Here is a 27,563-nt window from a genome sequence, read left to right as displayed (position 1 = left end):
TGGTGGAACAGTTATTGCCTGAGCTAAAAAGGCTTTTACTTTCACACGTGTCATTCATCACGTGTGCTCAAACATTTGTGGGGAAAATGCAATTAAAGCTCATTTTAACGGTTGCTCTCTTCCACACAAATACATCAAAAATAATAAGTACTGTCATTAAATATTGTCTTTTATTCAACATCTGCATTGTTGAGCCTCTACAGTTATATACACTTGAAGTAACCAGCTGACGTGACCCAGGCAGAACAAAGGCCAAAGCACTTGCTGTTTCTGTTGTTGCTGTTGCTGTTGCTGTTGCGGATAAATGAGCTGCCGCCTCCTGTCCTGTCCAACTAGCAGCAGGTTGCAAGCAGCATTACAAGCAGATGGAGGGACAGCGGAGACGGCCAATCACATACTAGCGGGAAAGGAAATGCTAGCAGAGCCAATCGGAGAGCGCTATATAGGTTAGAGGTGTAGTTATTAACTAAACTCTACGGACAGCGGTTGTGTTGGTAGTGTTTTACGCCCCTGGTTGATCGTACAGTTTATACTTTACATACAGATTAATAAAAGTCAAAAGATTGGAAACTGGTAGTGTACAATACTGCTTTATAGATCTCTATCTGTTTTTATTCGTAGCAGTTTTTGGGGGGTTGTGAAAATCCCTCTCTGGTGTTTGTTCTCCTCTTGAAGCCATGTTTCCTTTGCCTTATCGCTGTGTGTCTTTAGATTAAAAATAGTTCTTCCATCCTGCCTGGAAAACGCCAAAATACTTCTTCTCCAAATTATGCACAACCACTGAAGATATTACAGGACCGTGTGGTCGGTATTATGCATGATTAACCTAATCCTCATGGGTAAAATCAGTGGAGTGGACCTCAGTCGACTGTTTGATTTAACTTTCATCACACATGTATCAGGTTTCGTGCGTTCTGGAGGGCGCTGCATGACAATCAGAAGCTCCACTGTGACAGTTTGAATGACTCTTACCATTGTAAAGCGGTGGTTTTTAAGTGGGTCCTTGTTTTCTTTGTCTTGTACAAAAGGCGTCATTCATCCTCATTAGAAAAGCGCTTGCCTTTGCTCCAAGTGGCACTTCAGACTCATCCTCCCTCTCCAGCCACGATGGAAAGGCGTCCTCCAGTTCCTGTTGGTCGGCACAGAAAGATTACGATCAGCTGAGGACCGTCTGAGGAAAAAGTGTTATGTGACGTGAATCAGACACTCGACACGTCTCGTGGATTTGCAGCACGCAACCAGTTTATCGTTCCTCATCTCCCGCCCTCCCTCATCCTGCCGTCTGGACGGTGCATTAGAGACGCGTCAGGCGACCGGGACATCACGCGTTCTCCTTGTCTTATCACTCCTGGCCATCAGTGTCCTGTTTCTTTTGCATGTTACCGCGTCGTCACCCCTCTGCAGACTTAGGCTCCACACCCTCATAAATCCACCTTTTTTTAAAAAAAAAAATCCCTACCTCCGCTCTGATGACTGGGAGATAAATGACCTGACATTTTGCCACATGGTAGAACTGAAACAGTTTCATGGTTCCATACCTTCCAACCAATCTGCAGTGGTCCTATCGTATGGGATACAGACACGGATGTAATATTTAGAGCTGAATATTGAATATATATATATGAAACTGTGAAAACAATTGTGTTTTTAATGAAGAATTGGGTCATTTCACAGATGGAACTTTAAAGGAACCAGCAGGTTGGTTTGGTTAAATTTTGGGCTAGACCACCTGTTTCTACCTGTTTCAGTCTTTGTGATAAACTAAAGCTTGTAAAAAAAAGTAATTATTGACTTAATCCGACTTTAACTGGACAACCCAAGTGCAGATAAACACGTTACTCTTACTATAATCAGAAAATCAGTTTTCTCTGGCATGTATGCGCCTTAATTGGACTTTAACTGGACAATGCATGTGTGTGTGATCCACTACCGCTTCACTGGGGTATGACACCAAAACAAAAACATCCAAGAAAGCCAGTCGCAGAAGAAGAAGGTAAACAGAGCCAGTAGAACAACCACCCGAGGGATAGCACCATCTTATCTGCACCATGAGTAGTGTGCACATTATGTATGAGATTAAAAAAAAAAACGCTGAACTATCATCCACCTGGTTGTTGTTTGAAATGCCGGTCTGACACATGAATGACTCCAGTTGTTCATTGTATGACGTAAACTGGAAAGGAGGCCATAACAACCTGCTGAAAAGACACATATCGCCACCTAGTGTGGAGGAGGAGGACATGTTCCCATCAGTTTTTCCATGTAAAATGGAACAAGGACCGTGTTCATAAAGTCACATTTTGAGCATAGCTCCATTAAGTCGCGCATGTAAACGCAGTGACTGCGAATATTAGCATCTGGGAGCTCATAGAGTGGCTGCTAGCATTTCTGCCTTTCCACATTAACCACGCCCACTTCCAATTTTGTTAATTATAGATACCCAACAGTTTTATCCTGAAATGTGCAGCCTTTTTCTCAGTTTTCAATTCTGAATAATTTCAGACTGTTGCTTTACGAAATAAGAAAATCTGAAGTTGACCGTTAATAACTTCCTTATCAGAGTCCTATTTCTAGTGTAAGCTTTGTTTTTTTTTTTGTTTTTTGTTTTTTTATGCTTTAAGTGTCAGTTCTTAAGTTATGTGCCAGGAACAAAAGCTGCTCTGAGGGAGGGAAGACGATGCATTACAGAGTTATAAACCAACACAGGGACGGTCTACGGCACGGCGACCGCCACCTGATCCCACGGAGGCTCCAGTCAAAGTCATGACTCTTAAACTGGGCCCAGTGGGACACTGACACAGCACCAGGCGGCCCGCTATGAATATGAATGATGCAACCAAGCACAGATCAAATGCACGCTCTGAAAGCACCGCTCTGGTAATTGGGCGGGGATGTGGTAACCTCTAACCCTCTTGTCTCCATTAAAAAAAAAAATCCAAATGTTGATGTTTATTATAACAAACCGCACGACATTATTATCACTTGGTCTCACTCCCACTGAGATAGGAACCTCCAGTGATGCCGTGTCACGTCTAGACCGGTAATGAAGAAAAGGTGAAGCATCCCGAGCTCACAGATCAAACCGCAACACGGGGGAAGCAGGAGAAAGGTTTTGTCACCAATGAGGGCTGGAAATTTAATCAGCGGCAACAGAATTAAATCTCAGACCAAAGTGCCAGACAGTGTGAAGCAGACACTTGCCACGCTGTCTGTGGCTGAACAGGTCCTCAGTTAACTTTCACTGCTGATTATTCATTAATACGCACTTCTTCTTCTTCTTCTTTTTCCTTTTTTTCTACCAAAGCTGCCATAACCTTTAGTGCAGTTGTTCGTATCGGAGCACTGTCTCCGTTTTGACTTTGTGAATGGGATAATCTCAGTGTGAAAGAAAGATTAGCCGGGCAACAGCACCGGCTCAAACTCTCCACTGATCCCAGCCCCGGGCACGACAGTACGGCTAATGTGAGCGTGGAATTAGTTTTCACGCTACGCCGGATGAAAGTTTGAGCCCACAGCAGCCAGACGAGCAGAGCCCACGGTAATAATGAACAATTGTTAAATTCACACAGATACTACACTCTCATCTCGCCCGAGGCAGCTTTTTGTCTCCATCCCTTCCTCTGCCTCCAGGATCTCGTTTTAAGATCTCTCTCTTTTTTTTTTAGCTCGTATTCTGCGTTGTTGTGGTTGTGGGAAAGAAGAAGAAATATGGGAATTTATTTGAAGACGAGCTTTGTTTAAAAGCTGTCGGAGCAGAATACAAACATGGAGATTAAATGGAAATCTGTCAAATTCCCCTGCGATGTGTTCGTATGTAAATTAGAAATTAGGGAAGCTGCATAGAAATAGGAAATTCCCATAATTCTAAAAAAAAAAAAAAAAAAAAAAATGCTCGAGGCTGGAGGGAGTTTTATCCAATACATAAATTATACCATTTAACATTCAGTGTTTGGCGTGGGAGGTTTGAGGAGCTTCTAAAAGAGCTGCAGACATATTCACAGTCAGATTAGTGTTGATTTCTTAAGAGAGTAAAAAATAAATAAAAGGATGCATTTAGTTTTTTGTTGCATTTAAAAAGAAAATGCATGTAACATTTTCTTGACATAGGACTGGGGGGGACATCTTCTCTAAGAATGCTGATGTGCTCCAGGAGCTGTGAAAGTGCTGATAGATAGGGATCAGGGCTGAACATCTGGCTTGAAGAAATAACCACTATCACCAGCATAACCCCCCCCCCCCCCTACCTCCTGCCACGAAATCTATCCAGGTATGTGGCTTAGCACCGCGGACTTAATCGAACCAATGAGTGTGAGTAATGGGCTAGAGGAGGTGAAAATCCCGCCTGTAGAAATCTAACATTTTCCAAATGTGAACCCCGCGAATGAACAGATTGCAGCCAAGAGCTTTTGTCGCCCTCCTTTCCTTTCTGCCCCGACTGGACGTTTATCTGCGGTCGGCTGCACGGCACAAGAGCGAGCGGCGGGACGGACGCCAGGTCTGGCTTATGGAGACACGCTCTCCGCTCACAGGATGGCGAACTCCGTGAAGGACCCGGAGAGGGAGAAGTGTATGTCATCGCGCTTTCGACCGTCTGCTGGGTGAAGTTTATCTGGCTGCGCTGGAGAGGGCCAGCATAAATATTTATCGGCTTTTATTTGTTTTCGCTGGCTTCGGGTTTGTGTATTTGGAGAGAAATACACCCGGAAAGAATGCTCAGTGTCTCTTTCTGCTCTGGATTAGCACACCAGAGGTCACTTAGTTTAACTGGGACATGAAAAGCTGCACAATGTGCATGTGTAAGCTACAACAACTACGCTTGAGATTAGTTTTGAGTTTCAAACTAAAAGTCTAGAACTGGTAACAGGCTGTTTTTCCTGAGCTGATTTGAAGATTTGTCTCGTCATGGAATGAAAAGCCGTTCTGCACAGTGCATCTAATGAGGCTTATTAATTACGATCATCTTTGCATGAGGGGGAAGCCCCATTCATGAGCTCTTCCTTTATGAATATCTAGTGAGCGGCTGCTTAATAAACATGAGGGGGGCTAATGTTGCAGAGCTGTGACTCCGGCCTCCAGAAGCTCAAACACAAGGCTGTAGAGCACCAGAGAAGGAGGGAGGGAAGGAGGGAGGGAGCATGTGAGGAGGAAAAGGGAGGGAAGGAGGGGGGGAGGCGGTGGCAGTGTGCGAGAGGGACAAGGCTGAGCACAGAGATACAGCCACAAGCTGAGGGGGAAGTCAATCCTGTTAGCCAACGTCAGGGTGCAGCTCTGGAAGAAAGACACGGCAGAGACCGGGAGTCAGTTCAGAGAGGAGGAGGAGGAGGAGAAGAAGAAGGAGAAGAAGAAACAAGATATCTGCTGCCTCTTCTCCCTTGCTGCCTGCGTGGCTGGAGGGAGTCTGGATGGTGTGATCTCCTCCACCATGGGATGCAGCCTCTGTACCCTGCAGAAGCCTGAGGAGCAATATAAACTACTGTATGAAGTCTGCCAGGTACTGTGACCGAGCTCCTTCCAGCCTCCGGGAGGGTCTTTAAGGTTCTTTATACGTTGTTTTTCACGCTTTTTTGCGACTGCAAGCCGCGGTCCGTTTTTAACCGTTTCATGGACTCGTTGGAAGTGCAGCTCAGTTTTGCTCGTGTGTCCGGGGGTCACCGGCTGAGTGGGTGGGAGCAGGGTGGAGTGGAGTGGAGTGGCCTGAACTCTGGCCGCAGGGGTCAGCGAGAGGTGGCGCGCTCTTCTTTAAAGGAGGAGGAGGGGGGGCGGGTGGGTGATGAAGGGGGGGTGACAGCTCTCTCAATGCGTCTGCTAGTGTGTGCGCCGATCGTAGCCCACCTCCTCATTGTCGCGCTGAATGCTGACTCGGAGCTTTCCGAGCTTTAACCCCCGTTTGACTTTCACTAAAGTTTATATTTAACACTCGGGTGCTTGTTTTGCACATTTTCCTCCCACCAAAGAAAATAGAGCGGTTTTGTTGTAGATGCATCATTAACGCACGGGAGGAGGGGGGAGCGTTTTCACATGAGAGCCCAGGGCTACGATGTCATTCATCTCCTCTTTTTAAAGTTTTAAGAGAGTTCCTCAGACTCGACTCTGTGCAGGAAAACTAATTCTTTGTTGCAGCTTCTGAAAAAAAGGTGTTACTTCAGGTCTTGTTTGTGTTACTGCACGTGACATATTTGACTGTGCAATCAACTCTGACACTGTGCAACTATTTTTAAAACTGAAAACAGAACTTATGCAAGTCTTAATTCATGTTATTGGGGAGGAAAAGAAGTTTTAAAGTTACAATTTTTGGGATAACGGAGTTATAATGAATGTCTTGGCTCACTTTTCTTGACCAGTTTGCTTCTCAGAATCATCACTCACACGCTAACGAAAGCTGTTTCATATTGAAATGAGATCTTAAATGTAGCTGGATGGATCATCGTGTATTCCCTCAGTGCGTCATCTCTCTGTGTGATTGGCATGTGGCGCCCCCAGAACAGACCCTGCAGCATGTTGCCGTCTTCTGCGCTTTGATGCAGTCGGTGTCAGCTTTAATTGTGACAACACACTCAGCGTGCTTCTTCTTCTTCTTCTTCTTTTTTTGTTTGCATTCAAGATCCAGTCTGGGCTAATGAGTGAAAACACTTAGCAGCGGACCAGACCACGTATGACAAGCCTTTGAGGGCTGGTTTCCCCGTCTTTTCATCCATAATGGACCGCAGCCAAGTGTTATCCTCCTATCACACCAAATTACATCTCCATTTACTACACAGGGTGCTGCTGGGTGCCTGGTGGCCGGCTTAAATGAACATAATGATCAAGCTCTCTGTGGATCTCGCTCATTATTCTTCCCTTAAAAAAAAAAAGCGTGGAGGGGGGTAAGATAACTGCGCCTCCAAATATTTTGGCTTTGATCTGCTCTCCAAGATTTTGGGTTGTCTCAAGGAAAACATGGTTGTTAGTTAACGCAGTGGCATAATAAATGGGTTATGAGTTGCTGGTATTGGGGTCAGAAAGCCCTCCAGTTCTCCTCCACCCCCAGCCGACTGCAGATAACAGCAAAAATATGGTGTGTGCAAAGAGGGGCTGTCACGTCTTTTGTTCGTCTTTCTCTTGGCTGTCAGTCGCCCTCGTGTCGACGGGCTGTTCCCCCACTTCTCTCAGTTACAGCAGCCGTCGCTTCAGCATCTACTCAGAGAAAGACGGTTAAAATTACAGGTAATTTCTCATATGATCTGCCTCCACCACCAGACAGCAGAGATAACGTGATCGCTTGTTTGATTGTAAAATCTGAGCTCTTTTTTTTAAAAAAAGCAAAAATATTTTTTCCTTAACACTTTGTCAAAATGTCACACTTTTCTAGTGTTGAATGTTGAATGATTTCGAATATCGAGTTCAAATAAATCTGAGAAAAGTGAGAAACGTTTGGCATTTTGCCTTAAAATATCAGAATCAGCTGTGGGAATTTGACTACTTTGCTCAATAATACAAGACAAAGCACTTAAATATGCGTAAAAATAAAAGTGTAAGAAATAGAAAAGCTGTGCAACATAAATTAGAATATCAGAAACAAAGGAAAAAAATTAAGGGCAGACAAACAGATATGCACTATGGACTTGAACAGTACGTAAAACAATTAAGAGTTATTGTGTGAGAATGGTCACACAATAATGAGTTTATTACGTTCAACTTTCCTCGTCAGATAGAAAAAAGCAAAGTTCCACTTTATGTGGTTGTTCTTTTCTTGGTCTTATCCATAGACTGTATTAAGATGAGTGACCGAACTAAGCCAGTAGAGCTCCCCCTGGTGGCTGGCTGCAGTATAGGTCACGAGCTCCATTCCCTCCATGTTAGTGGACTGAAACAGGTCAAATACATTTTAAGTTGTAAGGAAAGTTTCTGTCACTTTAATGTAATACTGATGCAGGTTTAAGTGTCTCTTTTTCTGAGAAGTTTCATTGTAGTTAGTTATTTGACGCTAGAAAAACAGGGTGTGACATCATGAACATCCAAGTCCAACATCCAACATTTCTTTGTAACTGGTGGAGATAGAACAGAATTTTAGTTTAATGAAAACACGAGTGAGTCTGGAGGAAGTGTGGACATATTTATATGGACAGTGACGTCAGGCCGAAGCCACAATAATGAGACAAGACACTGTATTTTTTAAAGGAAAGCCTTTGTCAATCCTTAAAGTTCCAATCAAACAATCAAACTGGGTTCCTGTAGTCGTCGTAATAATAATAACAAGGGGTCTAAAAGTTTAAATTGTGTCACAACAATCAATCCGTCACATATTACACATTACAGAGGAGACTCAGCTCGTCCAGCTCTCAGACACTGAATGTTTAATCATTACACACTGAATCTGCCATCCATAGCCTGTAACTGTTACTACAGCTACGAGCATTAGTTAATGATGGCCAAGTTCAGACTAGTACAAGTAGGCTCTGGATGCATAAGTCTGACCTGTTTCTTTTCTTTCAGTCTTTCCATTTATACCATGACGTGTTCATATCCGTGGTGTCCTTGGCCAGAAAGACTCGATTGGCTTATAATGGCGTTTTTCTTAAGTGTCTCAGGTGCTTGTGCGACTTTTGCCACCGAGGAAAAATAAATTCACGACGTCTTAAAAATAAATAAATAAAGTTTATGGCCTCTCCGACACCTTTACTGCAGAAACGAAGCAGGGATATAAAAATTACGGCTGCCACACATGATGAGCTTCCAAAAGTCAGTCTGAAAAATGCTAACGGCCAGAGAAAATGATTCAGTCTCCTCCAGTATTGATTCAGTGGTACAACAGGCCTCTCTCCTCTCTGGATTAATGGTATATCATGGAAACTTCCCCACCAAGGCGCGACTAAATGTGTTTTCTATGCCCAATAACAGCTGCTGAAATAACCAAGGTGGTCTTACTCTTTTTTTATGTTATTTTAATGTGACCCGTTATTTTCATCTCGAGGAGAACGGTTGGATCGGTATCTGTAACACTCGTCTGTGCAGTAACTTTTTCCCCCCTCCTCCTTCTTCTTCTTTTTTTTAGCTAAATTCTCATATTTCATGCACAGTCTATAAAATGCATCGAAGCTTGCTCTTTGAATACTTTGGTCTCAGCCGTTCCGAGACATCTGAGCTCAGGACTGTGAGCTCATTAAACACCAGCCATTAGGATTTATTCTCTGAGAGACGACCGTGGAGCTTCTGTGTCTGGTCACTCACTGGTTCATTCATTGAGGATATTTTTTTTTTGTTGCTTGTGTAGTAGATGGTTATGACTGTACCTCTGGTGGAGACTCTGGGAAGTCTATTTTTTTTTTTTTTTTAATTCTACGCCCACCCTGCTCTCAGAGGACTTGCTAATCCATGAACACTTGAAATCTTTCCAGTTCATTAAACACGTTAGCGCTTAACTCCCATGATGGAAGCATAAAAAATATGGTTTTGCACTGTTAATAGCTGACATCTATCTATCTATCTATCTATACAATAAATTCATAAATGCTTTGGTATCTGCTCGCATTGTTGTATCGAAGGAGGTGCAGATTTTTGTTTATAGCGCCGAGGGTTAATAGAGCCATACCAGAGATCAAACATTGTTAAGGTCTATTAAACGCAGCCAGAGCGGCATTCCAGATAAGTGTTTTCCCTTTTCGTTGCGATCATTAAAGGCCTGAGCTGCAGCGAGCACGGTGCTCCCCTTTAAACTTGACCCCTCTGACAGCTGTGAACCCCTCGGCCCTCTCTTCAAAGCTCAAGGTAAGCGCCATGTGGAGATGTAAGCTCAGCTGCTTTTGTCAGGGACTTTAAGGTGGAAGCCTTGGAAACTCTGTTTGACAGTCCTTGGGCTCTTAATCTCTCCAGAAGCGCTCTGTAATGGCTGTGGCGCCGTGCTGCGGTTCTTAGAAGGACCCGGAGCTTAATTAGAGCCTCAGCACAAGCCGACTATTGAGGCTCTGATCCAAGCAGAACTGATCTGGACTATTGTTTGTCTGCTTAAATCCTTTGGCTTCCCAGTCCGCCACTCGTATCTCTCGATTTTCTTTTTTTTTTTTGCTTCTGTTCGCCCGCGGAGGAACAGCATCTTAACACTGAAAGAGATTGATCTGCTGAGCAATAGAAGTTTAACAAATGAGCCCGCTGGAACGTTTGCTATCTGGAGCTTTCCAAGTACCACTGCCTAATTAGGCATGTTTCTGATTGAAGGCTGCAAAGACGTCGCGTTCGGCTCAAGAAGCCAAGTTGACGTAGCGCCAGATGGTCTCGGTGTGACATCTAGACCAGGCAGACAGAGAAATGAGATGGAAATGTTTGTACAAGACAATTTGTCAATTCAGTCTTGCCGTCAGCCTGCCCCCCCCACCCATCATCAAAGCAGTCGCCAAAAACCTCACAGAGATGCAGCTCGGCTTCCTCCACCTCAGCCCTGGTAGTAATGAGGCTCATCATTGGCAGCGCACAGAGACAAAAGCAGGGATCACTGGAGTCTGACTCTGTGTGTTTTTAATGCCGGCTAAGATCGGCCCCGGTGTGCCGTCGCATCTGTTAAACGTTGGAGCAGGTGGCTGGCTGGCGGCCGCGAGGGCACTCGCTCGCAGGAGCCCGGTGCACCTACTGTCAGTCTGAAACAAATCACAAGGACGACAGACGTCCTGACAGCACAGCGGGACAGCGTAGAGGACGCCAACAGTGGCTCTCCAAAGCAAACTTTTAATGAGCTTATTGACACATATTGTTGATGTAGCTGAGCTGGGAACATAATACGGAGACTGACGCTTGTTGGTCCGGGGACGTGTTTTGTGACTGATCAAGTCAATAAGTAAAATCCTACCTTAGCACCTTAGCATCAGATCCTTTAAATCGCGTAAGTTGCAAAGTGGGATCTCCATAGATTGGACTTGTTTGTGCAGCTCATCCCACAGATTTTTTGGATTAAGAACTTGGGAAAGCCATCAGGGAACACTGCCTCCATGAAAGGGTGGATGTGCAACAACAATGCTAGTAGGTAGATGATACGCATCAAAGTCCACATGGATGGTAGGACCCAACCTGTCCCAGCTGGATGTTTCCCAAAGCATCACGCTGCCTCTGCTGGCTGACCTTGTGCATCCTGGAGCAATGTTTTTAGTTGAGTTGATTATGTTAAAAATGCAATGAGAATGTACTGAATAAGAAAGAAGAAAGGTTAGAAGGCTTATCTAAGAACCTCCCCTATCAAAGCATGAAAAGTTACATAAGATTTACATTGGCAATGAACAAACACTTACACCAGTGACGCTTTAAGAGATGGTGGCAGGTTGTTCCAGAGAGATGTTCCTCTGTAAGGCAGTGAATGTTGAGCTAAGGAAGGAAGTCTGAGATAAAGGGCATAAATCAATGTCTTTAGACTGTCTAATGGAGTAAGAGTGAATATCGGATTAGAAAAAGAAAAAGTTTTGAAAAGCGCTTGAGTCAAATCGTGAGTTAAATTAATAAATTTATACATAAATACACAAATTTGGTATTTGTTGATGACAGATAATAGTTCACATCCTCTGAATAAAGAAGCTGAGGAGTAATAAGTGATAATATCTTATTGACATATGTAGCGCATGTAGCACCCCATATTGAGTTACAGCACATACTATAAAGATGAATTAAACTGTAGAATGATTGACCATCGAAGGAACTCTACTCTGGAGGTTGTGGAGATGCTCTGACTTGGTCCTCTAGCCTTCACAATTTGGCTCTCGTCCTTACATTCGCCCACTGTTCACCCTATTACACTGTATCCTGCCTACTAACAGGTTCCCTGTTGAAAAGATTCAGTATTCAGAATGTTACGCCTGATCCGTATAAATCCATCCCGCATGAATAAAACATGCCAGGCCCATGTGGTCCATGAGCAGATTTTTAATTAACTTGTTGGTGCACATTTAAATGATTGAGCTTATTTGTCATTATCAGGGGTCTCCCAGCTGTGTGTCGACTCCCAGCTCCTCTGATCCTAAATGACTGAGACTCAGCTGTGTGTCGTGCACCTGCACGGATCGAGCTGTGGAGACGGGGGCTTTTCAGGATACTCACTGCTTACCGCTCTCTCCGTTCTGCTGTGTTTGATCACCGCGGCTGCAAACATGACTTTGCTGACTCGGACAAACACGCTCGGCCCCGGCCGGCGCTGAGCTCAACGTGCTGTAACCCTTGACAGAGGAGAGCTGTGTTTGTTTATTGTGTGGGTTCATAATGCCGGGCAGCAGGTGGAGGCCTCAGGTAGTGTTGCGAGATAACGGCGTTAATGAAGCGTGAACACAACCTTGAGTTTCAGCCCGATTGCTGATACTTGCTTCCCCGTGCACTTTAGCCTTCGCTTTGCTCTGTAAGCCTGTTCTCTTATCTGTGCCGAGGGGCAGAGAGGGATGTGCTCCTCTCTCTCTGCAGTCGAAAAACAAGCTGCAGAATCAAGATGTGAAATGCAGTTCCTGATGCCTGTAAAGGCCATAATCTCTTGGTTTAAAAGAAAAATTCTTTCATGCCCAAGGTTTTTGCAGGTTGATCAAACAAATTGGGGAGCATGTGATTTTCAAAAGGCACCTCCCTCAGACTCACTTCACACCTTCACTGGGTGCTGCTTAGATTTGTAGAGGAGAAAGCGTACTGGCAGTGATTTGAGTCTTTAATTGATCATCTGCGGCTAACGCAATGTTCCAAACTTAAATCAGATTAGGGTGAAAGTAAACAGTGGTGTCTCTTTCTGCCGGGCATTAAGTTTTTAGCCGTTTGTTCTGTAATCCTAGTAAGCTCGCACGCTGTGGTAAATAAAGACTGCTGTGTTTTCAGTCCAGCGCCGTGGAGAGTTTTCCGTCTGGTCAGATAAAAGAACAATATGTTCAGATTCTGAAAGCACATCCACGCTCAGAAAGAGGGAGGAAATGATCGGCTGCTGCTCGAATTTTAATATTTTCTTATGAGATTGGTTAAAAAGTGGAATATAAGAGGGATTAGCTATGCTTTTAAAGTAGAGTGACCTACATTCAGATTGTCACTCAAATGCCCCCTCCCCCTCTGAAAATAAGCTCCCCGTCGCATCAGCGCTCCTCTCTGTTCCGAAATAGAGATTTTGAAGAATTCATCTAAGGAGTGTATCCGACCAGAGAGGAAGAGGCTCTGAAGTCCCTTTAAAACGCTCTTCTATAGAGTGAAGTTCCCGGGGTTTGTTCTGCCGCAGTGAAAGGCGCCGTTTGCCTGGCAGAGTTTCCACTCTGTTCACCTCACTGCGTCTCCCAGAGGAACTGAAACACTGGCTCTTTAATGATGTTCTTCTCCTCTTTATTAAAGGATTACGTGGTGATTGAATGGCTGTATCAAAGACGAGTGTTACACTGACTTAATATCCTGCAAAGCCCCGTTCTGAATGATAATGTTTAGAACGGGGAGCTCCTAGAACTTCCTCAATTTTTTAAGAAGTTAAATATTTGTTACACATGAGCTACACATAGTTGCTAATTTCCAAGATCAAGAAGAGTTGCATGCATTATTTTGTGGACTCTGAATGAAAATCCTAACCCTACACCTGTCACTGAAAGAAAAAACAACCTTATGAATAAATTTAACCCTAACCATCTTCAGACCATTCCGTGTTCTGCTGGGAAACTTTTGGACCTGTTATTCATTTGTGTGGATGTTACTTAGACATGTAGAACCCACCTAGACCAGACCAGGCCCCCCCACCCCATAGCAATGATGGCAGCAGGATGCAATCAACTATAGGGACATAAAACAGCCTGTAAATATATTTCTTTCCTGCTCAAAAGTTTTTAACATTGAGGTCTGAGTGGACTTCCGAGGAAATGAGGTTTCCTCCTCAGCTGAGCTTAACTCGGTTAGCTAGCAAATTAGCAGTGGATGAAATTGGGAGTTGGACACATCTATCCTGATGTTGCCTTTCCTCAGATGAACCCTTATGTTTCAAAGAATGCCCCGTCATCCTTCAGCATACGAAGCCTCCGCTTTGAACTGCACAACCTCTGCGTGCGAGCAAACAGGAACAAAAAGCTCGTCAGGCCAATTTATTTATAATATTCATGAACGCCACTTCCTCTGCAGCTTTTTCATTATCGGAGGTTCTCATAAATAACGAGGCTCGATCTCGGTGACGGTCCCTGATTAAATAAAGAGTAAATGAAAACCTGAAGCAGCCCCGCAAATGAACGAGCCCGACGATCGCTGGATATAACGCACACAGGCACACGCAAAGCGTTTCATATGTCGATCCAGCTCAAGGCACATTTCACCCCCGCTGCTCCCTAATCATCACCCAGCAGGGCTGAAGACTGACATGAACTATCTCATGAATCCATACAGGTCTGAAGCAGAGACACAGGTTCTCAATTCCTCTGTTGCTTTATAGGTCAGATGTGATACTTTCATTAAACAAATCAGGCATTCGATTGCAAAGCCACAGCTGTGTAAATTCCTCTCCAGACGCCGGCACAGGACGGTTTGATTTAGGCGGTTACTAATTAGTATTCTTTTAAGTGAGGCCGTGGCTGCCCTCGTGTCATTAAAATGGATTTAACAGAGACCCCTCTCTGAGGATGCTCCAAAGGTTGACAGAGTAATTTCTAGGTGTCACTCATCATGAAGAACGGCCCAAGTGTTTGACAAAGGCAAACCCAGCCTTCTATCACAGTTCAGGAGGGATTCCGAGTTCTCAGCCCGCTCAGATCTGCTTCCTCGGATGCTAAATTGAGTTGTCCGCACTCCGCGAGCAGCTGAACTGTGGCCGAGTTGAGGCTCAACTTTGCAAAGCCGGAGAGAGAGCGCAGCGGTGGCGGGGCTTTGTGCATTGTGTCGGGGGAGTGTTGTGTGTTTTTTCCCAGTGTGCTGCAAAGGGCCGCTCCGTGTCAGAGGTGAGCGGAGTGAATAGAGGCCGTGGGACCCCCTCCCCAGCTGGGAGGAGACCCCTCCCTCCCTCCTTTCAGAGCACTGAGGCAGAATGCTCCGGGGCTCAACAAGAAGAGGGCTAAAGGCTTTGTCTCCGGTTCACTGCCTCCGAGTAGCTTCGGGATTCCTGGCAACCAGGTTTGACTGTTGGAGCCTACATGCAGAGAGAGGACAGCACAAAGGCGCTTGTATTCCTCAGCTGATGTGCAACATTACGGCCTCGCTGTGGGAAACAAAGATGGCCGTGTGATTTCTGGGGAGGCTTGTTCTAGACGCCTTCCTTCCGCGTTATGTGATAACAGCTCACAGTCAAACATGAGAGAAGTTCACATCCCCATAGACACTATACGTTTCTGCAAATAGAGGAGCCATAATTATTTATTTTATTTTTTTTTTTCTGTCAAGTTTTGATGTAGAAGAAGTTTAAGTCCGCTGAGATGATCCAATTATCCTGCAGGCCCAGGATTAGCATTAATCTGCTCTGGTTATTAGTGAGCACACGGCCTCCTCTTCTGACTTCTTCATCAAGTTCCCTCCTTTTTTTTTTCCTGCTTTCTCTTCATCCTTCCTCCAAGCCCGAGCACGCACAACACGCACGCACTTTTATCCTCTGTATGTGCTTCTTTGCAGAAACATGTACCCAGTCTTTACGCGGCCTGGGTCAGGTTTTGTATGTGAACATTATGGCCTGGGGGCGTTTTAATATTGCTTCCGATGTGCAGGACCACGGTTAAGTCTGCAAACTACGCTGTGAATTCCAATGATGCACTTGCAGCCGGAGGCGGTCGCAGCAACTTGGCCACGAGTTTATCAGAAAATTAATCCTCGAACGCGGCCTTACGAGTTGTGTTAGACGTCGGGGAGGAGTGAGGAGCGACGGCTGAAGGTTCATGACACGCCTAATGACCTGCAGACGCTGCATGCTCCTGATAGGAAGCAGCACTGTTCTAAGAGGGATGGGAGCTCACATGTATGTGCGTGTCTACAGCAGAGGTGCAAGGAGGAGGAGGAGGAAGCCTGTGAAATGAAAAGAGCTGCAGGCTGAGATGCTATCAGAACCTTAGGACAGGTTCAGGAATCAAAAACCAACAGATTGTGTGTGATGTGGTGATTGAAAGCAGAGCAGCAGCAGCAGTGTAAACCCTGATAAAGCAGAAAGGTTATGCGGGACAGAGAATGCTTTTCTCTGTAGCTTGTTTGGTGAACTCCCGGCGACATGATGGCATTTGAAGTGAAAAATCTCGAGCGTAATCCGTACGTGGAGTCCTGACATATTGGGCAGCGTATATCTGTGCAGACCTAAGTCTCCTTTATTTAATTTTAAGTCTCATTGGATCCGGTGACATTCCTTTTTGAGCGCAGGGACTTTGGAGGGCGCGCGCTCATCTCTCATCGGCCCACGGAGGCTTTAAGTGGCTAAACCGCACTAAATTAGCCTCTTCTCCTCAGCGACACGCCGCAGCCTTTTGTTTGAATTAATCTCCTCAGGTTAACGCCCTGTAGCCACTCCACTGTCTCTGACAGGAGGTCAGATTTATCCTCTGCTGAGAAATTACTTAGCTAAATGAGGGCTGCCACAGTTAATGACCTTGATTAATTAAAGAAAGATGCTTCCTAATTAAGGTCTTACTCCACGTGGTCCATCCGTGACCCTGTAAAACAAGCCGAGACGTTAATGAGTCATTTCTCAAACAGGAACATCGTTGCTGAGTTTGCGAGGGCGCAGTCATGAGAGATAGTGGTTACATCAGTTTGGCATAACCAATGTTCTTCTTCCATCTCATGCTGATTGGTTTTTCTCCTTTCTTCTTGTTTTTTTTCCAGGTCAATGGCAAGGACCTCTCCAAGGCCACCCATGACCAGGCCGTGGAGGCCTTCCGCACGGCCAAGGAGCCCATCATGGTCCAAGTCCTGCGCCGAGCCCCTTACCCCAAACTGGTCAGCCCCGTCAGCGACACCCAGGTCTCGGACATCAGCACCCAGACCGACATCACCCTCCAGCACATCATGGCGCTCACCAAGCTGCCCCCCTCCTCGCCCCCCATGACGGAGCTGGAGGAGTATCTGCTTCCAGAGGAGTAAGTACAAGAGAAAAAGAAAGAAAAAGCCAAGTCAAGGGTCACGGCTCTGCAGCGCAGCTAAGAGATAAGCAGCAATGAACAATGTGCAGTGCTCTCAGCTGTTTACACTGCGCAGCCTCTGTGAGTTGACCCAGAGACCATGATCTGATACTGGTTCTTGTACCTGTATTAGGCACATTTTGTCTATAGTGTACAGACACTACCGGTCAAAGGTTTTAGAATCATATCCCCTGGTACAGTTGGTCAGGGCTTCATCCTACAGCAAGATAATGACCCAAAACTTTAGTCCACGCTACACCAGAACTACCTCAGGGTAAAAACAAGATGGAAAGCTTGGAAACATGGAGCGGACCATGGCCCAGTCTCTAGACTTTAACCTCAAAGAAGAGTGAAAGCAAAGCATCCTACAAGTGCCGCACATTTCTGGGAACTTCTGCAACGAAATTGTGAAGAAAAATATTTGATTTTAGAAAGAAAGAATGTGAAAGTGTTCACATGTTAAATCAGCCAAAGTTTAGGATAGATTTTGGGTTATATATTGATTCCACAATTTTCTTTTTTAACTTCATTTGTTTATTTGGTCTGTGCTTTAATTTCAGAGTAAAAGAGAAATTTAACTGCTACATTTCAATAAAACGAAAAAAAAAGAAGAAAGAAAGAATAAAGACTGTTCTAAAACTTTTGGCTGAATCCTGTGCCTATAAGTGCACTTTCTAACTTTAGTATTTTCTTGTTTTTTTAATCCCTTTAACTTCTAGTAAGCTCAAACTAATACTCAGGGAAATACACAAGAATTCCACCTGTGCAAATGGAAAATAGCATCACACAGTGTGTCATGTCCGTCTCTTCCATGCACAAACACTGCATAGTTGGAACTGGACAAAAAAAACTTGCATGGACACACTGACACATTCACACAATTACTTACACAATGAAGCACATCTAGCTCACACTAACACACTGGAGCCGCAGCAGCTCTGCAGTTAGTCCATTTTTGCTGTCAGACCCTATTGGAATTGATTTGTGTGAATTCTATTAGAGCCCCCAAAGAGAGACTCAAGTCTCCGCTGTCAGAAACGTTAACCAAACAAACTGAACACTGCAACTTTAACAAAGGGAGTCGGCAAGAGGCCGTGGAACGTTTACGAAATCCAAGGAGCAACGTGACGTCTACGGGTATTGAGTCAGGAGCAAAGTTAAGATGGTGGGATGAGAAATGCACAAGAGGGTTACCTAGGCAACCGCAGCTACAAACATCCACTTTGCTTGTGTTTGTGGGTTTAACTGTCTTTAATTGCAGTGTTGCTGTGATACTGGGGATAAATTCCACTTTAAATGTGAAGATGTTTAAATTCCTTGCTGTCAGAAATCTTCACTGCTGATAAAGTCGCTTTCAGACATGATCCGAACCTTTACACCTCAGCAGAAAGGGGGGGAGGTAACACCTTATCTTGTTCTCCAGACTGAGCGGACTTGAAATTTGATGGAAAAATGCCCCTGTCACTTGCTGGCGATGACAGCTCCTCCAGGGGAAAACACATGATGGTTCTGTTCATTTGCGTATCCACCGAATTGCGTCTCTTGTGTCCTTTGTGTGTGGCCAGGTGGAGTTGTGTTAGAGCCCGGAGCTGGCGGAGCCTGGCTACGTCTGACACTCATGGCAAAACCAGTTGCCCTTTAATGAATAATAGTCATTTCTTTAATTGATTTCTGAGTCAAAGTAATAACACAGCATGTTAATTATTAGCCTCCGGGAATTGAGTGATTTCTTCATCGGTTTCTTATTACCCCCCCTCCCTTCGTTACTTGACATTTAATTTTCAAACTCTGGGGCGAAATTAAAATCCAGACTGACAATTATGTCGGTACATTTTGTTTCCTTTTTTAAAATAGTGCGTTCAATTTGCATTCGGCTGTTTTCTAATTTATCTCTTCTCCCTTTTCTCAGGCACCCCGCTGGGCACGAGTACTTCGACCCCAACGACTTCCTCGAGGGCATGCAGCAAGACATAGAGCGCGAGGAGCTGGAGTACGAGGTAAAGCACCGTCTCCCTTCTCCCCCGTCTTCTCAATGAAGATCTACATTGGGACAGAAGTGCATTATCGGCCCATAAGCAGAGCCGAGGTCGCCTCGGTGTCTCCAGTTCAATGGCCTCGCTAGAGACCGCGAGTCCTGATACATCATGCTTATGGATGGAGCCGCTCTCCCCGTATCCAGACAGACACCGAGATGTAAGCCAGACAGGAATTGAGTTGCTGGTTTGTTCCAGCAGATGCACAACGGTGGCATCATCACTTATTAGTGACAGGGCCTAATAAGTCTTCCCCGGCTCCTACGCAGCGGAGATGAGGCCCGGTGGATAATTAGATGGCACAGATAATAGGGCTGCGGTGATGAATCTGATGATGCTGACAATGGCTGGGTGAGGCCGTGATAAGACCACCGTCGTGCACCTTCAGTGACCCTCCTCAAAAACCAGAACCCCCTCTCCCCCCTTCTATTAAACCTCAGCCACATACCGCCTGAAATTAATAATATCGATGGAAGAACTATAAGCGCAGAGGTGTAATTGGGGGGGAAACTAATGACAGATGTGCAGCAGAAAATCCCAGACTAACCCCTGCGTCCTTGAAGAACGATCAGCTGACAAACAACGGCGTGATCGTCTGGTCTGGAGCGTGCTTTGTTACTCTTTACATCGTCACGTCTAACTGTAGTCAGGACTTTATTAGAATGTCTGACTACACTGTAGGAAATTAAAGGTGGTTATATTGAAAATAAATGAATAAAATTCAAGATATGGATACTTCTGTGAAATGTTATGTTTAGGTCAAATACTGGGGTCATTATTTGGGAGCAGCTGCAATGAAACGACAGTATTTCCTTGATGATTAATGAAGTATTATGAATCTGAATCAGTGGAGACTTTTGAATGTCTGCACTAGTAGAGTATAAGAAGAGTCCTTCTGCAGATATTGTGTCATTTTTTTAAATTTTATTCGACAAGAATAACAAAACCTAAAAGATTAGATTCTACCTTTTAGGTTCCAGTGACATCACTTCCACCAAACTAACAAACTAACTGGTGCAACTTGTGAGACTGCACTGACTGTGGCTCCTATGTCCAGTTTTTTTTTATTTATTTACATATTTAACCCACGCAGGGACCGTCCTCTGCCCTCAAAGACCGGCACTGCTCGTATCTTCATCTGTATCGGCAAGATTACAGGTGTTGACAAGTGAAAAACGACGCTGTGCCTGTCCGTAGCCCGCTGCATCATTTCTCATCCTGTCAGCGGGCCTCTAGAAAAGCCAGTGGCCACCCTGCGTCCAGCTGAAAGATTCATTACAGTGATTGATGGCTCGCTGCTGCTCTGTGATCCCATTTCGTAGTCAATACATTTTGTTTGTGCAGAAACTCAGATGTACTAATACACAGATATTTTTCTGCTCAGTCATAACAGAAGATGTTGCTTCAGGTGTGTGTGATGTTAATTTGCGTCTCTCCAGGAGGTGGATTTGTACCGAGCCAACATCCAAGACAAGCTCGGCCTGACGATCTGTTACAGGACCGACGACGAGGACGAGGCGGGGATCTACATTAGTGAGGTACGCAGCACCCAAATCTTCTTCAATACTAATGTGTGATGTGCACTTTGAACTCACAAATGTAATGTGTCTCCTCACTTCAGATTGATCCGCACAGCATTGCTGCAAAGGACGGTAGAATCAGAGAAGGTGACAAAATCATCCAGGTAAGAAGATGCATTAAATTACCATTAAACAGTTTTTTCAGGGGCATTTTTAGTTTTTTAGCTAAATAGCTATTTCTGTGCCCAATTAAGATAAACGGTGTTGAGATCCAAAACCGTGAGGACGCCGTTGCACTACTGACCAGTGAAGGCAACCAGAATATCTCTCTGCTGGTGGCCAGACCAGAGATCCAGGTAATTACCAAAGTTCTTATGGAGCAGAGTAATGTGTGGTTTTTAGTTCTGCCCAGACACTATTCAAACCCTAACAGCGTAGCCCGATGTGAACCTCCCCAGAAATAACTCCACAGATGCTTGGTCATAGCATGCTTCTCCATCTCTGCAACTTTCAAATTGATTGTAAAGATGGAGACACATCGAGGAAAGTTTAACTGAGGAGGTTCAGAGATACAGACATTTGCGAGACGCGTCTCGGCCAAAATTTCGTCGACAGCTTCAGTCTCCATCGTTGAAAGTGAAGCAGGAAGTGGAAACAAAAAAGACACAGCGCCCACTAGCGTTTGGGTCCATGCTACATCTACATCCCACAGAGACATAAACCTCATTAACTGTTGTTAGCGTAAGTTTAGCTTAGTCATCATGCCATTCCACATCATCTTCTACTGGATGTGAAAATGAGCTACACTGAATGTAAGATCTATTGAGAATGCAAAATCCATATTTCCAGGTATTTTTGGTGAAAGTAACTTAAAAGTAATGTAATGCCTTACAATTCAAAGACAGTAATATTATAATGTTACTAATTACTTTGAAATTACAGTAACAAGTAATAAATCATACATAATGTTTTTGAAGTAACTTGCCCAACACTGATGACAAAAAGAAATCCAGTCGAATCCTTATTTGCTCCCTTTTTTGTTTTAATGCCAACACACAAGAATCAGATTTTAAACAGCAGATGTTCCTTTGTTTTCTTTTTTTCCTGTGAGAAACTTTTACAATTAAATATTTGCATCTAATGAGGCGTCTCTCTCTGTTTGTCTTCCCTCCGCTGCCTCTCAGCTGGACGAGGGCTGGATGGATGATGACAGGAACGACTTCCTGGATGACCTCCACATGGACATGCTGGAGCAGCAGCACCATCAGGCCATGCAGTTCACCGCCAGCATGCTGCAGCAGGTACACACACACACACACACAACCACACACAGAGGCACATGTGCGCAGCGTGAAGAGCATGAAGACGCACAATCAATCTGCACCAACGCATATGTTCATGCATAGGTTATTTTGGCCAAGGCAGTTCTGATGAGGGAAGCAGATGTTCAACAGTTTTTTTCATGGTCTGAAGCTCAGATTGTTGACAAAGCTTTTGTTATAGATCCATTTCCAAATAATTGTAACACTTACTAACTTATAAAATATTGAATCCAAATTTGTATTTTAGTTTAAAGGATTTTCCTTGGCTTGTTGTCGGTAGCTAAAGGTTTCCATTGGCCACTTTCTTCTCGTTGGATTCATTGTCTTTTCCTTCTGCAGAAGAAGCACGAAGAGGACGGAGGCACCACGGACACGGCCACGCTGCTCTCCAACCACCACGAGAAGGACAGCGGCGTCGGCCGCACGGACGAGAGCACGCGAAACGACGAGAGCTCGGAGCAGGAGAACCTCGGCGACGACCAGACCACGGCCTCCAACACGCTGGGCAGCTGCAGAAAGCTGACGTACAGCCAGGACACCCTCGGCAGCACCGACCTGCCCTTCAGCAGCGAGTCGTTCATCTCGGCGGACTACGCCGACGCCGACTTCCTGGGCATCACGGCCGACGAGTGCGAGCGCTTCCGAGAACTCCTGGAGCTGAAGTGTCAGATGAGGAGCGGCGGAGCCCAGGGCCTGTACTGCCAGGGCGGAGGGGCAGAAGGTCAGGACCCGGAGGGGGTGGACAAGGAGCTGGAGCTGCTCAACGAGGAGCTGCGCACCATCGAGCTGGAGTGCCTGAACATCGTGCGCGCTCACAAGATGCAGCAGCTGAGGGAGCAGTGCCGCGAGTCCTGGATGCTCCACAACAGCGGCTTCCGCAACTACAACACCAGCATAGATGCTCGACGCCATGAGCTGTCAGACATCACAGAGCTGCCGGAGAAATCCGACAAGGACAGCTCCAGCGCCTACAACACGGGCGAGAGCTGCCGTAGCACCCCTCTGACTCTGGAGCTGTCTCCAGACAACTCTCTTCGTCGGAGAGCAGAGAACCAGGGTCCGGCCGGACCGTCGGCCTCCACGGGCTCCAACGGCCGACTGCTCAAGCCCCTCCTGTCCCCTGTGCAGGAAGTCTGCGGCCCCAGCCGGAGCAGAAGCTCCTCCAAAGATCTGGACGCATCCCCGCAAGCTGAGAGCAAGGATAGGAAACCGGGAGAGTCCAGCAAGAGCGGGCGTGGCTTCTCCCAGCCACATTCACCTTACAAACACGCTCACATACCGGCCCACGCCCAGCACTACCAAAGCTACATGCAGCTGATCCAGCAGAAGTCGGCCGTGGAGTACGCCCAGAGCCAGATGAGCCTGGTCAGCATGTGCCGGGACGCCATCGCCCCCGGTGACCTGGAGCCCAAGATGGAGTGGAAGGTGAAGATCCGCAGCGACGGCACGCGCTACATCACGAAGCGGCCCGTCCGGGACAAGCTGCTGCGGGAGCGCGCCCTCCGGATTCACGAGGAGCGCTGCGGCATGACCACTGACGACGACGCCATAAGCGAGCTGAAGATGGGCCGCTACTGGAGCAAGGAGGAGAGGAAGCAGCACGCCGTGCGCGCCAAGGAGCAGAGGCAGCGGCGCGAGTTCATGAAGCAGAGCCGGGCCGACTGCCTGAAGGAGCAGCCCGGCCCCGAGGACAAAAAGGAGCCCAACATCATCGAACTCAGCCACAAAAAGATGATGAAAAAGAGGAATAAAAAAATATTTGACAACTGGATGACCATCCAGGAACTGCTGACCCACGGTACCAAGTCACCAGACGGCACAAGGGTTTACAACTCGCTCCTGTCTGTGACCACAGTCTAAGTTCTCCTCTAGTTCAGGTGGCAGGGCGGACCGTACTGGGCTGTACATAGGACACTACCAGCCGGGGTAGAGATTCCTGCCTCGTTCAATGTGGCAAACATTGTGTAAATAGGAAATAAGGAAAGCCTTTTTTCTGGACGAGCACTTTCCACCACAGCGGTGAAGAGAAGCTCCTTTCACGAGGGTTGGACGTAAATTTGACACGGCTACTATACGAAGATGATTTTGCAAACGTTTTTCAGTAACCTTTTCTACCTTTGCTTGCTATTTTTGGATATTTTTGCAAACAAAAAGACAATAGTTTGACTTTTTGGAAGGTTTTTGAAAGTGTGTAAAGACCGTGTGCCAAACATAAACAGCCAGCATTTACACTATTTTACATATTTTGTGCATACTATATATCTCTTATCAGTATTTTACTGCTAAACATACGTAATGCTTTTTTTTTTCTCCTGCAACGTAGAACACATAACCCTTTTCAAAAAGGACTTTTGTAAATTAAAAAATTTTGTATCAAATTCACTTTTTTTTTTTTTTTTAGTTTTAATTTCTCTCCAATGGTGCTGATTTCCCAAAGTTAAATACCAGCAGCGATGTACCATCTGTTACATGATGTAGAGAACATCTTACCATCTTATTATTGTGTATGTAGTAGGTATACTCAGAGAACTGCGTTCCCCACATTGTTGAAAATGAAATGTCCGTGTTTGTTAAAAGCACACATCGTAGTCGCTTTTTGTAGGGTTTCATGTATCGAGCAGAATAACCGCTTAACGAATCCTTAGTTAGAATCACAATTTGATGTCTTGTAAAATGAGAGAAATAATAAATTATTGTTTTATATATGATGAGCTTTGAAATGCTGTCGGAGTTTGTCATTTGAAGGAGATGCCGGTCACAAACAAAAGAAAGATCCTGAATCCATGAGATCTGCACGACTCTTTAGACACGGTCCGTACTTTTCCCTTCACAACACCCATGTCTGAATTTAGAGTTTGGGGGGATTTAAAAAGCCTCACTCTTCCTAGGGTGGAGGGTGGTGTTCGTCAGGAAGTTGCATGGTGGGCTTTGCAGTGCTGCGCCTTTGTGTTTGAGTAAATATTGTTTCTCATATAGTTTCTAGTGCCGACCTCATTTGTAACGCAGTAAATCTTAGCAGCAGCATAAACTGAATCCTTATTTTGCCATGTTCTTGCTGTGTCCTTTTGGTTCCATTTACCTCCGAGGATGGAAGTCAGCACAGAGAAAGAACCAAAAAAACTCAGTGTGTTCAATATTTACATTTTTTGAGAGCAGGGTGAAATTAAAAAAAAAAAATCTTGATATTAACTAATATTATTGCTATAATATTAAACTAAATTTAAATTTAATAAGCTTGAGAATCCACTTGATGGTTAAAACGTGTGAGTTTCTCCTCTGCGTTATGGATGAACTGCTTACTGGCATTTCCGTTTGTTAAACACTGCGCTTTGCCCAGATTAGAGACAAAATGCTCTGAACGACATTGTATTATTCTCTTTTTTTTTTCTTTTTTTTTTTAACCACTATGGGCCCAGACTTTTTAAATGCCAACTACCAAATGAAAACGTATTTCCATGCAGAGCTCACGTTGGACTGTTTTAGTTTCATTTACAATCTTATCAAACCAAAACTACAGAGAACCCTTAACCCTTGTGTCCACTCACATGGGGTTTCCTTTTTAATTTTACCAGAACTTTCACTGTATCACAGTCAATTTAAAATATAATTTCAAGATTTTCATTAGGTCAGTAATACACTGTGGACAAATTTACTATGCTTTTTTTATTTGACTGTTGTAAAAATACATCAGATAAATATTTTTTCAACTTTTTTTTTTTGCTTAAATATGTTAATCAACCTCAGTACTGATCAAAACTACTTTTTGTAAGAGACACGAGGGTTAACAACTACTCATTTAGTAGGTTTAAATGGTTAATTTTAGGTTCCTACTGTCACATCCAAGGTTGTCAAGGGCAACTGTCAATCATCATGATGTCACATCCTGTTTTTTTAATAGTATCAAATAACTAAAATTTAATTTAGCAGAAAAAATAAACTTTTGAACATACATCAGCATTATATTAACTGCCTAAAATGACAGAAACTGTCTTTGGAATAAATGTCTCATTCACGAACATGGAAGGGGGTGAAGCTCATGACCTACACTGCAGCCAGCCACCAGGGGGAGCTCCACATGTTCTGGCTTCACTTTTGCAGGAGCTGTCATGGCGTCCACTTTTATTACAGTCTGTGGTCAAGGCACAAACCAGAGCTGAGAATAAATATTCTATACTATTGTAAATGGCTGGATGTGTAAAGCTGTCAGTTGACAACTACATTACATTTCTATAGCGTTAATATATTAATGTTAGCTTTTCTTATGCTAACATTGCGGCATGTGTGTGAGATTTTTTGGGGACTGAATAGACTCTCGGACAATTTCAATGAAACTGACAGAGGCAGCGTTTATTAGGGGGCCTCGTGATTGGCTCAGCAGCGATAGGGGCGGGGCCTACTGTGTACAGGGGACTTTGATTGACAGGTCTTGGCTAGCGTGGTGCTCTGTGTGAATGTTGGTGGATGTTGAGACAAATGAATGGGTGGAGTGTTGATTGAAAGGCCCCTTTACTAAAATATGTTGGATTTGTGTTAATGTGTATTTAAATAAATTTAAATTAGTGGGAGAAAATTAAAAATATATACAAAAAAAACATCTAATCAACCAAAGATTTCGTGACCCCTCCTGCCAAACCTCCACGGCCTTCCTAGGGGTTGCGGACTCCGTGTTGAAGACCTATGTACTTGTTGATCAGATTTGCATTGAGGTCCTATGGAGACTTCCCACAATTCCACTTGATATTTATTTTATGAGACCCTCGCTGACACGTGTTTCAAGGTTACCATGAGAAACATCTCACGTCCAGATTTATGCTATCGGAGCCAAACGGAGTGAATCACCTCTGAAAACGAACCAGACATTAAAAACCTCCACCCACCGACGAGCACAGATTACTGAGGACTAGACTTCTTATGCTAAGAGGTTCCAGTTCCCTGGTGAAAGCTGTGATCCAGTCCTCAGTTTGCATTATGTTGTCAGGCTCAGTGTACTTCACAAAAGTATCTCTGCATCACTTAAGGGGGATGATTATGATAATGAGAGCAGCCCCGGGTGCAAGCTCAGCCTCTTCCTCTGTGTCTGGTAGAGGAAAATTGATTGCTCCTCCTTAAGCCCGACCGAACCCAAGCCTTGTGATTTATGTCAGGGTCCAAGTCTCTGTGCGCGCTCTTTTAATAGGAGATAACAATATGGCATGCAAGGCAAACGAAAGGCTCCGGCAATCAATTCATTCTGGGACGCCCCACCACCACCACCACCACCACCACCACCACAGACTGCTGGAGATTAACTGATCACATACTTTAGCTTTTTATTATTATTATTATTATTATCTTTGGGATGAAAGTGTGGTCCTCCTCGCCGGTTTGGCAGGCCTGTGTTTGGGATTAAGAGCAGGACTCATCAGTTTAAATGTCAGCGTGGAGAGCGGGCTGACATTCCCGCGCACTCATCCATTAACTGATAAGGAGGCGTCTCCTCCGCTGGTTCTGATGCCGCTTCACTATCGAGACGGAGAAACAGCGAAAAAGGCTCGATAAGCCCGGATAATAAGCCTTTTCTTACCTCGCCGTGTTTGACAGCGGACAGACGCTTGAACACATGACAGTGCAACTCTCAGGAGGTCCTTCTTTAACACGTGTGGACACCAAAAAAAATAA

At 44.9% G+C, this 27,563-nt stretch overlaps 1 protein-coding gene across 2 annotated transcripts in view; it reads left to right on the top strand.

Annotated features, from left to right (window-relative positions):
* Positions 1-24,616, top strand: part of pdzrn3b (PDZ domain containing RING finger 3b) — a 98,154-nt gene extending 73,538 nt beyond the window's left edge. For both annotated transcript variants that reach the window (XM_047582302.1, XM_047582301.1), the window contains 7 exons: positions 16,735-16,988; positions 18,940-19,027; positions 20,503-20,601; positions 20,685-20,747; positions 20,838-20,939; positions 21,768-21,884; positions 22,245-24,616. In XM_047582302.1, the coding sequence (XP_047438258.1) occupies positions 16,735-16,988; positions 18,940-19,027; positions 20,503-20,601; positions 20,685-20,747; positions 20,838-20,939; positions 21,768-21,884; positions 22,245-23,765 (2,244 nt within the window). In that variant the 3' untranslated portion in view covers positions 23,766-24,616. The remainder of the gene's footprint in view (positions 1-16,734; positions 16,989-18,939; positions 19,028-20,502; positions 20,602-20,684; positions 20,748-20,837; positions 20,940-21,767; positions 21,885-22,244) is intronic.
* The last annotated feature ends 2,947 nt before the right edge of the window (positions 24,617-27,563 follow it).

Source organism: Mugil cephalus, chromosome 4, assembly GCF_022458985.1.
Source record: "Mugil cephalus isolate CIBA_MC_2020 chromosome 4, CIBA_Mcephalus_1.1, whole genome shotgun sequence".
NCBI lineage: Eukaryota > Metazoa > Chordata > Actinopteri > Mugiliformes > Mugilidae > Mugil > Mugil cephalus.
The sequence above is the reverse complement of the archived record's forward strand: the minus strand, read 5'-3'. Positions and strand labels throughout refer to the sequence as shown.